This window comes from Sciurus vulgaris (assembly GCF_902686455.1).
Source record: "Sciurus vulgaris genome assembly, chromosome: 6".
In the NCBI taxonomy this organism is placed as follows: Eukaryota; Metazoa; Chordata; class Mammalia; order Rodentia; family Sciuridae; genus Sciurus; species Sciurus vulgaris.
The window spans coordinates 161,158,670-161,175,530 of NC_136466.1; the positions used below are offsets into that span (position 1 = coordinate 161,158,670).

At 39.4% G+C, this 16,861-nt stretch overlaps 1 protein-coding gene across 5 annotated transcripts in view; it reads left to right on the top strand.

The window, feature by feature from the left end:
- Positions 1-16,861, top strand: part of DNAH5 (dynein axonemal heavy chain 5) — a 301,487-nt gene that overhangs the window by 281,911 nt on the left and 2,715 nt on the right. For all 5 annotated transcript variants that reach the window (XM_079145501.1, XM_079145505.1, XM_079145502.1 and 2 more), the window contains exons 77-78: positions 113-265; positions 1,027-1,258. In XM_079145501.1, the coding sequence (XP_079001627.1) occupies positions 113-265; positions 1,027-1,258 (385 nt within the window). The remainder of the gene's footprint in view (positions 1-112; positions 266-1,026; positions 1,259-16,861) is intronic.

Genomic DNA, 16,861 nt, shown 5'->3' on the forward strand with positions numbered 1-16,861 from the left:
CATTTTCACTAGAAAAGTGAAATTTGTATTTTATCTTTGGTTTTCAGTGAGCACAGTCAATTTACACAGCAGAATGAAACCTATATTAATGGATTGTCTTAATGCATTTTAGGCATCATGGATTTCAAGCACTCTGGGTTTCTGGTTCACTGAACTTCTAGAAAGAAACTGCCAGTTCACCTCCTGGGTTTTCAATGGTCGACCCCATTGCTTTTGGATGACAGGCTTTTTCAACCCCCAAGGATTTTTAACAGCAATGCGACAGGTAATGAATCGCTCTGACTTGCACTTGTTGGGTTACTGTGATTTTCTTCCATAAACTTTTCCTCTTTCTTATTGTTTTAAAGCATATAATGAGACAGAGAATGACTAACTCTTTTTTGGTACTATGAGTTACATTGCCATGAACATAAACACAGTCACTTATTTCCAGGCTACTAAACTTGAATTTTGATTTATTTGTTATTTTTGTATTTGTTATAATTTCATATTTCCATTCTAAAATACAAGTGGTTAAATTAGGACATGGGTATTGGAGAATCCTTGGGAAACTTGGAATGGAACCACCATTTGACCCAGCTATCCTACTCTTCCATTTATACCCAAAGGACTTAAAATCAGCATACTACCATGACACAGCCACATCAATGTTCTTAGTAGCTCAACTCACAATAGCTAAACTACGGAACCAACCTAGATGCCCTTCAACAGATGAATGGGTATTTTTTTAAATATATATTTTGTTTAGTTGTAGATGAATGCAATACCTTTATTTTATTTATTATTCTTATGTGGTGCTGAGACTCAAACCCAGTGCCTCACATACGCCAGGCAAGAAGCGCTCTACCACTGAGCCACCAGCCCAGGACATGGGTATTTTTTAATGAGAAAATCTTCTTAATTCTTTAGATACTATTCTATTTCCTTCAGGTTAGGGTAATTTGCTGCTAAATTTTCATCATCATCTTGCTTTTTCTACTAGGACAACCTCTCACTATTTCCTTCTTCCTTTGCTGTCTGGAATAGGAAATAACTCGGGCCAACAAAGGCTGGGCTCTGGACAATATGGTGCTCTGTAATGAGGTCACCAAATGGATGAAGGATGACATTTCTGCCCCTCCCACAGAGGGTGTCTACGTCTATGGCCTCTATCTTGAAGGTGCTGGCTGGGACAAGAGGAATATGAGACTCGTTGAATCCAAACCCAAAGTGCTCTTTGAGGGGATGCCTGTCATAAGGATTTATGCAGAAAACAACAGTAAGTTGTCTTGTACCTTCAGTGAGGTTGTTGCTATTGCAAAAGAGGACATCATAAACATGGGATCTCATTTTTTTTTTTTTAGCCAGGTAATAGAATTTTACTATTTTATCATCCAGCTTTATATTCATACCTATGTTTAATGAATACTTATGGCCCTCCAGATACTTTTCTTGAGTGCTAGTATAGAGGTAATAGTTCTAGATAGTTATTGCCTCTCTAATAAAGCAGAGATTCGTATGAGTGGATAGTCATGAAGCATTGAGATAAGAAAGAGTGTTGGGCAGAGTCAATATGTGGAGGAAAGGAGAGTGAGATAATGGTGGAACCAAGAGGTCTGGGGCTGAGATTCAGGCATTGGGCCTGGCTGGGCCCTGAAGGAGGGGTGTGAGGAGGTAGGTGAGTGGGGGTGAGAGGATTTCTAGGCAGGATGCATGGGCTCACCAGCTGGAAGGATTGAGGCAGGCTGTGAAGTCCAGGTTGAGTTCAGGGGCAGTGGATTTACTCCTGTAGTTGATGGTAAAATGCTGGATTTATATTTCAGCCTATATATGTAATACCTATGAAGCACGTGTGTTATTCCACTGTGATGAGATTATCCAAGCTCTATTTGATAAGTCTAAAAATATCTAAGCTAGTTCCCTTCGTTGGCTTGATCTCTTTTGGAGACTTTCATTGTTGCTTTCCACTCAGTTAACTCCTCGGTATTCACCACCATTCCACGCATGTGGGAATTCCTGTTCAGTTAGAGGCATAAGCCATCGGCTCTACAGACAGCTGTGTTAGTGGGTCCCAAGGAAATACTAACTTAACAATAGAAACAAACAAATTTTCTCTAAATTAGTAAAGGGATAAAATAATTTCTTTGAAAAATGGTCATATCCTCATCCACCCTTAGGTAAATAACACATTTGGAAAAAAATGGATCAGGGAAAAGAGTGTACAGACTATAAATACTTATTTTTAAGCAAGCATTTCCTGATTGGCTGATACAGACCAGCCTTAACCTTAGGTGTTAGGACACAGAGATGATTATGAACTAGATCTTGTCCACAGGAACTGCGTTCAAGTAAGACCAATAAATAAAAAATTAAAATGTTCTTGGATACATATTATGATGTTTTTTTTTTTTGTTTTTTTTTTTTTTTTTTTTTTTTTTTTGCCCAGAGGGCTAGGGAGAGTGGTTTTGTGGGCAAGGAGGAGTGTGATGGGAGTTAGAGAAAGATTTTTCTTGGCAAAGGAAAATAGCATCAGCTTACTTGGTCAATCTGTATCCTCATGGAGCTCAGTGTCAAATTTGGGGGCAGGGGTAGAGAGCCATCAAGAGGAAAATACAGTCAGGTCTTGTTACCTGTGAATTCACCTGCATGCCAAAGTTTATATAGATCCCCCAAATCACTACTCACAGACATCCACAGAGAAGCAGAAGATTTGAGCTGCCCAATACATGCTGAGGCTGAACAAGGTAAATGCCCTGCCTTCTTATTTCAGCTCCCATACTGAAAGCTGAAAGCATTCTTTTTGTGGTCTAGTTAGTGCCATATTTTTTGCATCTTTTTGTACTTTTCTTTCCTTAAAATGGCCCCTTAACATAGTGCTTATGTGCTATATGCTATTTCTGAGTGGAGGCTGTACTATATCTTAAGGAGAAAATATGTATGTCAAACGGGCTTCCTTCAGGATGAGCTACAGAGCTCCTGACCTTGAGTCCAGTGTCAGTGAATCCACAAAGTATATTTAAAGGGTATCTCTCAACAAAGCCAGGTACAGTGGCACATGCCTGTAATCCAGTGACTGGGGAGGCTCAGGCAGGAGGATTGTTCAAAGCCAGCCTCAGTAACTTAGCAAGGGTCTAAGCAACTTGGTGAGACTGAGTCTCACAATGAATACCCAAATAACCAAACAAATAAATAATAAACAAACGGACTGGGATGTAGCTCAGTGATAAAGCACCCCTGGCTTCAATCCCCAGTACAAAACAAAACAAAACAAAACAAAAACAAAAACAAAATCAAATAAACCAAACAGAAACACATATAAAACAATGTTATGTATTGATTAGTTGATGAAAATGTGACCAGAGGCTTGTAGGAAAACTAACCTTGTATTTCCCCCAGGAGCAGAGACTCAGCACTCGCTGATCTGTGTTCGCGTAGCCTGGAGGCTATGATTTCTGTGCATAATAAGAATAGGCTGTAAGTGAGCACACTAGTTTCCAGCAGCCCTGGTTTCTCTGAAGTGGCCCATATAGAACTCGGGCATGCTGGAGCATGGGGTAACGTAGGGGTTCCGTCAGGGACAGCATTGCCTAGTGACAGGACGGGGCTGCGCTAAGATCCACAGGAGCAGAGAAAGGGTCGTGCAGGCACCAGGTGGTGATGGGTGTGCTGGGTTTCAGGAGCAGAAGGGAGGCCAGGACCGAGATGGGTGGAGTCAGGGTCGCTCAGGGCGTGGCCAGCCCGGGTGTGGCTGTGGCTTGGCGGACCGCAGGGCTGAGGGTGGCGGGGAGCGCGTGCCAAGTGCAGAGCTGCGCCTGACTCCGCCGAGGTTCTGGAGCCGCGGCACGAATGTCTAGGTTTCCATGGGAGGATGGGGTTCGGAGAGCCGGGGACAGCGTCACAGAATGGGGCAGTCGTATCCGTCTTGGTGTGGCATTTCCCGCGCTTCTGTTCCCGGTGGGGCGCGGGGCTCACGGTGGCTCTGCCCCTAAGTCTAAGGGAAGTTTGGCCAGGGCTGAAACAGGAGCCCCATTCCTGTTAGGCCACCACCCGGACGCCTAGGTTCACGCCATCGCTCCGGAAGCACGTGATCGGCCAGTTCTGGTTCTGATCAGAAGCGGGAGGTGGATATCATTAACCATTTATGGTTTACAGCAGACTCACTCATTCTTACAAGGCCAGCCTTCTCGGGTCCTGGAAAGCCCACCTCCCCAAGTCCATCTCAGGACTTGGTTGATACCTACTCACCTGGGGACTTTGGAGTTGGCCTTAGAAGCAGGAGTGCAGATCCGTTTCTTTTCAACTCCAGAACAGTAGATGGGGAGGAAAAGATCTTGCAGAGAGGTGGCCAGTCTGCACTTGGTCTTGAACAGGATGATGTAGAGGTGCCCCTGATACATTCAGGAGAGTTATTTGGTAGATTCTCCACAGTAACCATGAGAACAACAACAAAATTAATTAATTCAAGGGAAAAAAATCTTACCCTTTTTTTCTCATGATACGTGCCAAACATTTCCTTAGATTTGTACAGACACATTCTTCTCTTTTCTCAGAGTGACCCTGTAAGGTCATTATTATTATTATCTATACTTTATCTTTACTTTAGCAAGAAGATTGAAGTTTGTGGAAGTTAAGTGGCTTGCATACATGATAAAAGCTGGTAAACAACAGAGCTGGAATGTCAGCCCAGTTTTAACTGACTGCAGATCCAGTGTCCTTTTGCTGCATGACTCCTTCCATGACTTTAGACCTGTTACTTAGAAGACGGACTGAGCCCAGGACATTTGGATGTGGGCAATGTTCGGATGCACAACAAGTTCCCTGGGGAGGAGGTTGTTCAGGTAGAAGGTGGAGATGGATAGGGTTTGGAAGAGAGAACTGACATTTATCCACCTTTTATGGGTGGATTCCACACTGTGTCTCACTGGGTCTTTAAACATTGGTTCAGAGAGTTTGTGCTCTAGGGGCTGTAGATTCCCTGGGAGAGAAGACGTGTCTAGGGGAAGGAAGAACAGCCTGTGCCTGTGAAGGGGAGCGCTGAAGCTCAGACAGGAGCTTGGACATTCTCCCAGCTGGGCACACGGAGCTGCTTGTCAATCTCAGCTGCAACTGAAAGAGTAAATGTGCCTGCCAGGGCTTAGACAAGCCTTCTCCTGGGGCTTTGCAGTTATTGATTCTTAGGGTGCTGTGAAGTCCTGCAGCAGTCATTATTTTATAGAAATAATAGTCAAATGTTCTATAAGTCAAAAATAGTATTTTAGAAATTTAGCTATATCATATCATTGCTTCTAGTCAACATGCTGTAAAAATGTTTCCCTTATAAAATGAAAGAAAAGTCTTTCTCACATTGAGTTAGGTGTTACTTTTCTTTCCTTGTGACTAAACTATAAAAATCCATGGCAATTTGACATTGAATATCTCAGCATGGTGGTAATGCAGTAATAATTTCATAAAACAGGCAATTCTTTATTATTTAAGGACAGATTTTTATAGCACTGCTGAACTAATCCTGCTGGGCATTAGTCAGTGGTGATACTCATTAGCAGCAGGTAAGGTAGAAAATAAAATAAGCTAAGGAAAAGGGGACTAATTTCAAAGTACTAAAAAGAAAAACTTCAGTTTTTTTTTTTTTTAATTTCAATAGATGTTGGTGGAATGTTGTTTTGCTAAATAGCTTTGCTGTATTATTCTGTTCATACTAAACAGTTATTTTTTATTTGATAATTGAATAGGGCTCTAATTGAGATAAAGAAGTTTAGCACCATTAATGGCCAAAGGGAATTCCAAGGGAAGCGTTTTAAGATTAGAATTCTTACAATGAATAGTTTTTGCCTTAATACAAAGGGAAATTTATCATTTTAAAAACTAATTTTTCAAGTTTGGATACAAGACTGGTTTATTTATTTTTAAAAAGAAGACATCTGGATGCTTAACTCTAAAAATTGAGCAATACATGCCCAGATTTTAAAACATGTTTCTCAGTAGAACATTATGGAAACATCACCAAATCATACTAAGTTCTCCAAGAGGGTAAAGCCACACCCAAACTCTAGATCCTGTCTCGTCAGAGAGAGCTGGAGAGAGGCAAATACCATTAAGATGGGTCTCTTTACAATCTGTCATAGGGACAGAGTGACACTTGCAAGCAAACGTCAGTGCCGTGGCTGAGACAGCTGTGGGGAAAGGAGTGACTGGAAGGAGGACAAGGCAAGACTTGGTGGTCCTCTGTGTTCTGTGGTCCTGTGTCGGAGATAAGAGGTCTCAGGGCTCCCGAAGCTCACGGGTTGTTTCCCACCCAGGGAAGTAACGTTTCTAAGATTGCCCATGAAGGGCTCTCTAATCCAAGACTGCAGGGGTACGCCTCGGGTGGGAGAGTCACAAGGTGATGGCAGGTTCCTGTGCTCCACAGCAGTTAATCTCCCTCCAGCTGGGAAACCCGGAACTCTGTCAAGGTCACGAGTCTGGGGAGTTTGTCATAGTGGAGGGTAAGTATGTAAGTGTCCTTGCACGTGGGCGTGTATGGGCAGGATGGGAGATAAAATGAGCCTATAAAACATCTTCGACATTTATCACCTCCCAGACATCATATTATACTGGAAATTCATAAACATTAACTTATTTAATCTTTACAATAACTCTAAAGCACGTCATCTCCATTTTCTAGGTGAGATTAAAGCCTAGAAACACTAGGTAATTTGCCAGTGGTCTCTGGCTACTAAGTGGCAAAGCCAGTCTCAGAATTGTGTTTATCATTGTCTGAGCTTAGAGCGTTGGAAATCTGCACAGGGAGGAACAGAAGTGGTGTGACTTGCCTGGCTGGCCATCAGAGTCTGGGGAAGTGGTGACTTGCCTGGCTAGCCATCAGAGTCTGGGGTAAGTGAGTGATAGTCATGTGTGACAGCAGGAGAGCCAGGACTGGGAAACTGGGAACTCGAGAACTGTGGGTGCAGTTCGTCTCCACAGTGTGGATCTTTGAGATCTTAGTGGTTTCTCTCCACCCTCAGGAGCACATGGGGACATGCTGCAAAGCTGGATCCAGGCTAGCATGTCAAATGTATTGGGTGGTTTCTGTGCTGCTGAGCTCTGTCCCCAGCCCAGCTGAGAGAAATTGTACTTTGCTCCAGCCACCACCTAGTCCTGCTGGAACCTTGGCAGATTCTTCAATGAATGGTGATAGGAAAGCCCCTGACTGGCAGCCCATCCCCAAGTAAGCTTGGCAAGGAGCTCTGAAGTCCGGATCCTGGACACTCACCGCACAGCAACAGCAGAGAGCAATAACAACAGCTGTGTGTACCACACCCACGAGGGAGCTCAGCACAGTCGCTTCTACAACTGTCACATCTCACGTTGCTGACGAGACTGGAAGTGAGGACCTCTGCCTTTCCCTGTGGAACAACTGGGGGTGCACCAGTGTCTGTACAGAGCTTAAAGCTCCAGGACCATCACAGTGATTAGAAGGACTGTCACTGTGATTGGAAGGACCAGGAGCATAATTGCTCCCAAGTAGCTCAACAGAGCCCAGGGGAACCCCCAACAACTGATAGGGCCTTCCATCCCACAGAGGGCACACTCCACATACACTGGGGTCCACACCACACCTGTTGAACTACCCTATGCTTGTGAGACCCAGAGAAGGGGGAACCCTCAGGCTCTGATACAGAAGCATTGCATTGAAGTCCACTACTCATAGCCAGAGAAGCCACCGCAAAACTGCACTATGAGGTCCAGTTGGAACCAACCCCCTTCAGCAGACTGATATCCCAGGGCACATCTTCCGAAGAAGGCTGCTTACTAAGAAGGCTCTCAGATAAATTAAGAGAGATATCCATCCAAACAGATGTGTAAATGTCAACATGGAAACACAAGAAATCTGGAAAAAGAGCCATATGACTTTTTCTAAAGCTCATAACAATCTAGCAACTGATTGCAAAGATTGAAATCAATGAGATTCAGGATGAAGAACTCAAAAGAATAATTTTTAAAAAGATCAGTGAATTCCTAGAGGATCAAATACATACCTGAATGGTTTAAGAGCATTATGCAGACTGTCCTGAGCAGTTCAAGTGATCAATGATGAGCAATTTGATAGAGATAGAAATTTTGAAAAAGAACCAAACAGAAATCTTAGAAATGAAGAGTCCAGGAGTCAGATGAAAAAGTTGGTTGAAAGTCTTACCAATGAACTAGATCAAGCAAAATAAAGAATATCAGGGTTTGAAGACCAGGTTGAGGAATTACACATTTAGGCAGTAATAAATAAAAAATACATAAGAAAGAATGGACAGAACATACCAGATACGTGAGACACCATTAAAAGACCAAACATCTGCACAATCAGAGACGATGAAGGAGAAGAGCTATAGACAGAAGGATAGAAAACCTGTTCAGTGAAATAATAGTAGAACATTTCCCAAGTGTGGGAACAGACATGGACATCTAGGTACGGGAAGTATTTAGAACCATAAATAGACCTACCAGAAGAACCTCTCCTTAAGATATTAGAACAAAACTACTCAAAGTACAGAACAAAGAAATAATATTGAAAGCTGGAAGAGATTAACACCAAATAAAATCCAAAGGCAAACCCTTCAGAATAATAAGATTTTCTCAGCAGAAATTCTAAAACCTGGGAGAGCATGGCATAATGTATGTCAAGTCCTGAAAGAAGAGAACTACCAACCTAAATTACCAGAGCTGGCAAAAGTGATCTTCAGAATCAAAGAAGAAAAATAACTGTCCAGGATAAGCATAAACCAAGGGAATTCATGATCATTAAACAAGTATCAGAGAAGATACTTAAGGAAATCTTATACCTAGAAGAGGAAGAAAGAAAGATACAATTATGAGAGCACAGGAAAAAACAAATCTTCTGAGAAGTGTAGCTAAGAAAATGATGGTTAGGAAAGAATCGAGCATTACTATAGAAAACCACCGAAGTGCTAAGATGAATGAGGGGAAAAATGAGTAGAATATTCAAAACAACCAGAAGAGAAACAACACAACGGCAGGAATATGTGGACACATTTTAACAATTGCCCTGAATGCAAATGGTATTAATTCTCTAATTAGAAGATGCAGATTTGCTCACTGGATTTAAAAATAAGACCCAAGATTATGCTGCCTTCAAGAAACTTACTCCACCTGCATTTTCACAGACTGAAAGTAAAAGGACAGAAAATGATATCCTGAGCAAATGGAATTTTTTTAAACAAAGATTTTATTATTTTATCATTCCACTATTATCCAAATGATTTCCTCTTTTAAAGGATGTAAAGGATACACTACCTAATGAATTCAAGTAACTGTCAGAAAGATAATACATTCTTTTTTGTCATCAGTTTTTATTTTTACATTTAAAGCATTTTTATTTGTTCTTTTTAGATATACATGAGAGTAGAGTATATTTTGACATATTTATACAAATGCAGCCATACTCATATCTGAATAAATAGACTTTCAGTTAAATTCAATTAGAATAGACAAGGTCACCACATACTGATAAATGGAACAATTCATCAAGAAGATGTAACAATTGTAAGTTTATATGCACTAACCATTGGCATACCCGATTTTATAACACAAGTACTAGTAGGCATAAAGGGAGAGAGAGTTCCCAATACAGTAATAGTGTGTAATTTCAATGCCCCACTCTCCCCAATAGAAGGGTCATCAAGACAAAAATAAACAAACGTCAGATTTAAATTATACTAGAGATCAAATGGCCTTGATAGACTTCTTCAGACTATTCCATTTAACAACTACAGATTACACATTCTTTTCACCAGCACATGGAATGTTTTCCAAAATAGATTGTGTATTGAGCTGTAAAGAAAGTCATAACAAAGTCACAAAAACTGATTTTTTTTTTGCTCCTTATCAGATCATAATGGTATGAAACTAACAATCAGCAGAAGAGCAACTGCAGAAATTATACAAACACAGGAAGATTAAACAGTACACATTGAGTAAAGAGTGGCTCACTGAAGAAAGCAGGGGGAATTCAGAAATTTCTAGAATCAAAGGAAAATGGAAACACAACATACCAGAATCTGTGAGATATAGCAAAGACATTCTAAGAGGAGTAGTCTCTGAGTGCCTACATAAAAAAAAACAGAGATGTCAAGTAAGTAACCTAATGATGCTTCTGAAGCTCTTAGGAAAACAAGAACAAATTAAACCCAAAGTCAGTAAAAGGAAAGAAATAATAATAATCAGAGGAGAAATAAATGAACTAGAGATTAAAAGAATAATACAAAGACTCAGTGAGACCAAGAGTTAGTTCTTTGAAAAGGTAAACACAATTGACAATCCTGTAGCTGAACTAATCAAAAGAAAGAGAAGACCCAAATAAATAAAATTAGAGATGAAAAAGGGGATATTACAAGAGATACCACTGAAACTCATAGAATTATAAGGGAATATTCTTTAAAACTGTAGGCCAATAAACTGAAAAATTTGAAGAAGTTAACAAATTTCAGGGCACATATGACATACAAAAATTGAACGAAGAAGATATAAAAAAACTAACTAAATTAATAATGAGCAGTGAGATTAAAGTAGCCATGAAATGTCTCCCAACAGAGAAAAGCCCAGGACTAGAAAGATTCAATGTGAATTTTATCAGACTTTTAAAGAAGACCTAATATCAAACCTTCTCAAACTATTCCATAAAATGGAAAGCAAGGAACCCTTTCCAAACTCTTTCTATGAAACCAGTATTATTGTGCTACCAAATTCTGATTATGACACAACAAAAATAGAACTATAGATTAATATCTTTGATTAACATGGGTATAAAAGTCCTCAGTAAAATATTTGCAAATCAAACTCAATAACATGAAAAAGTTTGTGTGCCATCATCAAGTTGATTTCAGTCTAGGGATGCATGAGTAGTTCCAACATATGCAAATCAATAAAAGTAATATAGCACATAAATCAAGGATGAAAGTTACAGGATCATCTCACTAGATGGAGAAAAACTTTGTATTAAATTTAAAATCCCTTTATGATAAAAAATCTGAATAAAGTATAAAAGGGTCATACCTCAACATAATAACAGTTATCTGTGACAACTCATAAAGCATTTCCTTCAAAATATTGAATGAGACAAAGGTGCCCCCCCACTTTCACTTCTCTTATTCAATACAGTACTTGAAATTTGAAGCAGAGCTCTCTTAGTCAAGAGAAAGAAATGAAAGGAAAAGATCCCATCTCTTACCCTGTGCAAAAATGAACTCCAAAAATAAGCCCATTCATGATAGCCTTGACACATGCCTATGAGTAAAACTAAGGAGATAAGAGGCCTCTATAATGAAAATTATGAAACACTGGAGAAGGAGATTATGGAAGACATTAGATGATGGAAAGACTTGCCATGTTTATGGATTAAATGAAATAATATTAAGATGGCCAGACTACCAACAGTAGTCTACAGATACAAAGCAATTTCCATCAAAATATCAATGATATTTCCCTCAAAACTGGAAAACCCAATCCTGAAACTATGTAAACAAAAGATCCTGAACAGCCAACAAGCAAAAAGAATAATTCTGGAGACATCATGATATCTGAATTCAAAATAGACCCCAGAGCCTTTGTAAGAAAACCAGCATGGGATTGGCAAAATACAGACATTCAGACCAGTGGAATAGAAGAGAGGACCCATGAATAAACCCACACATGTACATCCATTTGATTTTCAACAAAGGAGCCAAAATGTATAGTGGAGAAAAGACAGCCTCTTCAACAAATGGTGCTGGGAACACTAGATATCCACATGTACAAGACTGAAAAGATCTCATCTCTCACCCTGTACAAAAATGAACTCAAAATGGATCAAAGACCTTCATGAAAGACGTGGAACTTTGAAACTATTGGAAGACAACATGGGGAAAACACTTCAAGATATTGTTGTAGGCAATGATTTTCTGAACAGGATTCTAAAAGCTCAGGAAACAAAAGCAAGAATTGACAGATGATGTTATATCAAATTTAAAAGCATCTGCATGCAAAGAAAACATGAGTGAAGAGACAATCTACAAAATGGGAGAAAATCATTGCCATCTATGCATCTGCCAGAAGTTTGATATCCAGAATACATAAAGAACTCAAAAAATGTAACAACAAAAGAACAAGTAATCCAGTATAAAATGGGCTAATCATCTGAACACTTTCAAAGGAAGAAATATAAATGGTCAATAAATATGTTTTAAAATGCTTAGTAAATTTAGCCATAAGAGAAAATCAAACCAAAACTACATTGAAGTTTTCATCCTAACAAAAATGACTTTTATCAAAACCAAAAAATAATCAACATTGGCAAGAATGTGAAGGAAAAGGCACTTTTCTATACTGTTGGAGGGAAGGTAAATTAGTGCAGACACTATGAAAAACAGTATGGAGTTTTCTCAAAAAGCTACAAGTAGAACTACCATATGATATACCACTGCTGAGTATTTCCAAAGAAAGGAAGTCAGCATCTCAGAGAGATACCTGCTTACCCAAGTCTATTGCAGCACTAGTGACAATACCCCAGATTGCAATCATCCTGTCCCCAGTGCCCATCAACAGATGAATGAGTGGAGAAAATATAATGTATACACACAACGTAGTATTACTCAACATAAAGAAGAACCAAGTCATGTCAGGGGCAAGCAAACAGGTGAAACCAGGGTCCTCACATTAGAAAGAAGCCATTCACAGACAAATACCAATGTTTTCCTTCACATGTGGACATTTTTTAAAAAGAAGAGCCTATCTTTTCTCCACTGTATGTTTTTGGCACCTTTGTCTAGTATGAGATGACTGTATTTATGTGAGTTTGTCTCTTGGAAATAAAGGAGGGACCTTTGGGGTAGGAGAAGGAAACTGGAGACTGAGGAGTGAAGGAAGAGAAGTGAGGGAAACAGGGTGGAAGGCAGGGCTGACATGATCTAGTGCAACTTATGTGTGTTTGGAAGTGTCACAGTGAAGCCCATTAATTTGTATAATAAATGTGTTAATAATTATAATAGAGTTCTTTTTAACAAATTATATTATTTCATCATTAGTTATTAGTAATTTTATCTTAATTTATTGGTTCTTCTTGTACAGTAGAATCCATTTTAATAAAGTTACATAAGCATGGGATATATCTTATTTTAACTAGGACCCCATTGTGGGTGGGCATGATGGTGGGATTCACTTAAGTAACTTCATATGTGTACTTAGGAAAATTATGTTAGATTTATTCTATTGTCTTTCCTATTCCTATCCCCATTCCTTCCTCTCATTGCCCTTTGTCTAAACCATTGAACTTGTTTTCTTCCCCTCACCCCCTTTATTGTGGTTTAGCTTCCACATATCAGTGAAAACATTTGACTTTTTTTGAGGTGGGGTATTGGCTTATTTCTAGCATGATATTCTGCAGTTCCATTCATTTACTGGCAAATGTTATAAAGTCATTCTTCTTTTTGGCTGAGTAATAGTCCTTTGTGTATACATACCACAATTTCTTTATCCATTCACCTGTTGATGGGCATCTAGGTTGGTTCCATAGCTTAGCTATTGTAAATTGTACTGCTCTAAACATTGATATGACTGTGAAACTGTAGTATGCTGATTTAAAATCTTTTGGATATATGCCAAGGAGTGGGATAGGTGGGTCAAATGGTGATTCCATTCCTAGTTTTTTGAGGAATCTCCATACTGCTTTCTAGAGGAGTTGCACCAATTTGCAGTCCCACCAGCAATGCCAACATTTATTGTTGCTTGTAGTCTTGATAATTTCTATTCTGACTAGAGTGAGATAACATCTCAGTGTAGTTTTAATTTGCATTTCTCTAATTACTAGAGATGCTGAACATTTTTTCATGTATTTGTTGATCATCTATGTTCTTTTAAGAAGGATCTGTTCAGTTCCTTTGCCCATTTATTGACTGGGTTATTTAATTTTTGGTGTTGAGCCTTTTGAGTTCTTTATAATGTCCTGGAAATTAATACCCTGAGGTGCAGGTGGCAAAGATTTTCTCCCATTATGTAGGTTCTCTCTTCTTGCTCTTGATTGTTTCCTTTGTTGTGAAGAAGCTTTTTAGTTTGATGCTATCCCATTTACCAATTTTCTACTGTATTTCTTGGTCGTATTCTTCTCAGACACCTAGTGAAGAAGACTGTCAGCAGGAGAGGCAGGGACAGTGGCAGCCCTGTCCCCTGGGGATGGAGCTCTCTTCCCCATGGACTCATCCTCCCTCTTGCTACAGGCTCTGGGACTCAAACCCCTGTTCTTTGGTGGAGGACCGTGAACTTGGGATGTTTGAGTTGTCCTCCTGGCTACAGGACCCTCGTATTAGTCACGTGACTTTGGGGGAATCTCATAGATACCACACGTTGAGCTCAGGTATCAGTTATCTCCACTTCATTTTTGCGTCTTTCTGGAAAGACCCAGAGGTTCACCAGCATCGTTGGCCTGTGTGCTGCAGCCTTTGAGAGCGTAGCAGGCTGTGGACCCCTTCTGGCCAGGCTTGATTCTTGGCTGGTCACTTAATAGTCAAGGACATGTCACTTACCTCCTGGTGTTTTGGTTTTCTAATCTGTAAAATGATTTGATAACAGTACCCACCACATAGGACTGTTGGGAAAGTAAAAGTACGATGTCACATAGTAGGGACATAATAAATAATTCTGACATTAGTACTATTATTAACATTTCAACTGACATGATTTTTTTTAGTGGGTTAGTATGCAAGCTTTTATTTCCAGACTCTGTCCCCTGGGAGGACCTAGAAACAATGATAACCCAATAGGAATAACTGGTCTCAGTCCCCAAATCCTGGTTTCTTTTCTTTTCTCCTTTTTAATTTTTTAAAATTTATATATTATTATTATTAGAGCTTTATAATTATACGTAGTAGTTGGTTCATCCCGACAAACTCATTGATTTCATTAACTGGCATGATCTTTAAAGGATTAAAAGAAGTTCCATGGGGCTAGGGAAGAATAGAGTTACTTTATATCAGGAAGAGGGAGTGAAGGGAGGGGCAGGGGCAGGAGGGTAGGAAGAAAAACAAGGAAGCACCATATGCGAGAGTGGACTGCCTAGTAGTTCTTATCAACAGGGAGGCTAACTGTTGATAACAGGGAGCGATTTCAAGGTTATCCAGAGACTCTGCAACTCGGTCACTGGGGCTGTTGGCACAAATACAGGCAATGCACATTAATATATGGTTAAAATACGGGGTAGGTCAGGAAGTTATGTAGTCAGAAAGTGAATTTCTCTCAAGGTGTTTTATTAAAAGCTTTAGGATCCTGAAGTGTGGTGCTCACCTGCTCTCACAACCCCTTCTCTCTGCATCTCTTTCTGGAACCCTGAGGCTTTGCATATGTAGCCGATTTGTTCTCCCTAGCTAGCTGCTTATTTTTGTCTTCAGAGTTCTTTGTGAAGCAGAGGAAGAGCTGCAGATCACCTGTTTGTGAGGTTGTTTAGCATCTGTCAGCATTTTTACTATGAAATTGTATTTCAGTGGCTTCTAACCCTGCTGCAGAAGTCTGCTGCATGCTGTGACTTGGCATGGGTACCTTTAGGTCTGAAGCAATTAAAAATGAATGAAATTGGACAAGTATTTCAAAGAATTACCATTTTATCTACTTATTAAAAAGAAAGATTTTTTAAAAAATAATTCCAAATTTCCTTTGGGATTAAAGTCCAAGAAGCCAAGTATTTCACAAGGTGTTCTTATTGGAATTATCAGTAAGACTCTGATGGCTTACTTCAAGATTTATGAAATGGTTGTTAATCAAATTTGCAGCAAGAAGAACAATTAGTTATATATTTATCCCACGTTTACAGATCCTAGGATTAAAGGCTTTAAATGTATCAGTATAGCTGACATTTCATGCTTCATGCCATTCACTTGTTTGATCAGAATAATGTATTTGTACATATATATGTTTATCTAATTAGTATTCTAGTGATATTCTCATAATAATTGAAAAAATAAGACTAAACTTAAGAATTAGGCTTCATATTATTTTAGGTTGTTTCTAATGATTAATTTCATGGGATTCAGTAAACACAGGTTTGTTTGTTTTGGGTGGGTACCAGGGATTGAACCCAGGGGCACTTGGCCACTGAGCCACCTTTCCATGCCTTATTTTGTAATTATTTTGAGACAGGGTCTCACTGAGTTGCTTAGCACCTCAATTTTGCTGAGACTGGTTTTGAACTCAAGATCCTACTGTCTCAGCCTCCTGAGCTGCTGAGATTACAGGCATGCGCCACCATGTCTGGCTAAACACAGTTTAAAAATACTAAAAAATATCCATGACTTTCTTGTTTTAGGAGAGTTTCTCAGTCTTGTTACTATGGATATTTTTGGTCTGGATCACTGCCTGTCGTGGGGAGCTGTCCTGTATATTATAGGGTGCTGGCAGCATGTCTGCCTCTACCCATTAGATGCTTGTAGCAAGCACGTGGTTTCGATAAGCAAAAATGTCTCCAGATATTGGCAGACTTCCTCTGAGTGTAGAATCACCTCTAGTTAAGAATCACTAGTTTAGAATATTTATTTCATAGTGAAACTTATGTATAATATCATATTCAAATGTTTTAACTTCTTTCAATAAAAGTGATTTAATTTATAGTGGGTGTATAAATACACATGGTATAGCAGAGTGAAGCTTTTATAGGTCAAATAATGAGGCTTTAACTTCTGATATTGTTGTGCTTTCTTCATTTGTTATAAAAAATGATAAATTATTCAGCAAATTAATTCTGGGAAGAAAATTCAGTGACTCTGACATGTTAACATTGCATGTATACAGTTACTCTTTCCATGTTTCAGTGCCTGTGTGTGTTAGGCTAGTTCACCAAAGCTAAGTTATTCTCTTAGTCAATCATGACTTCATCTCA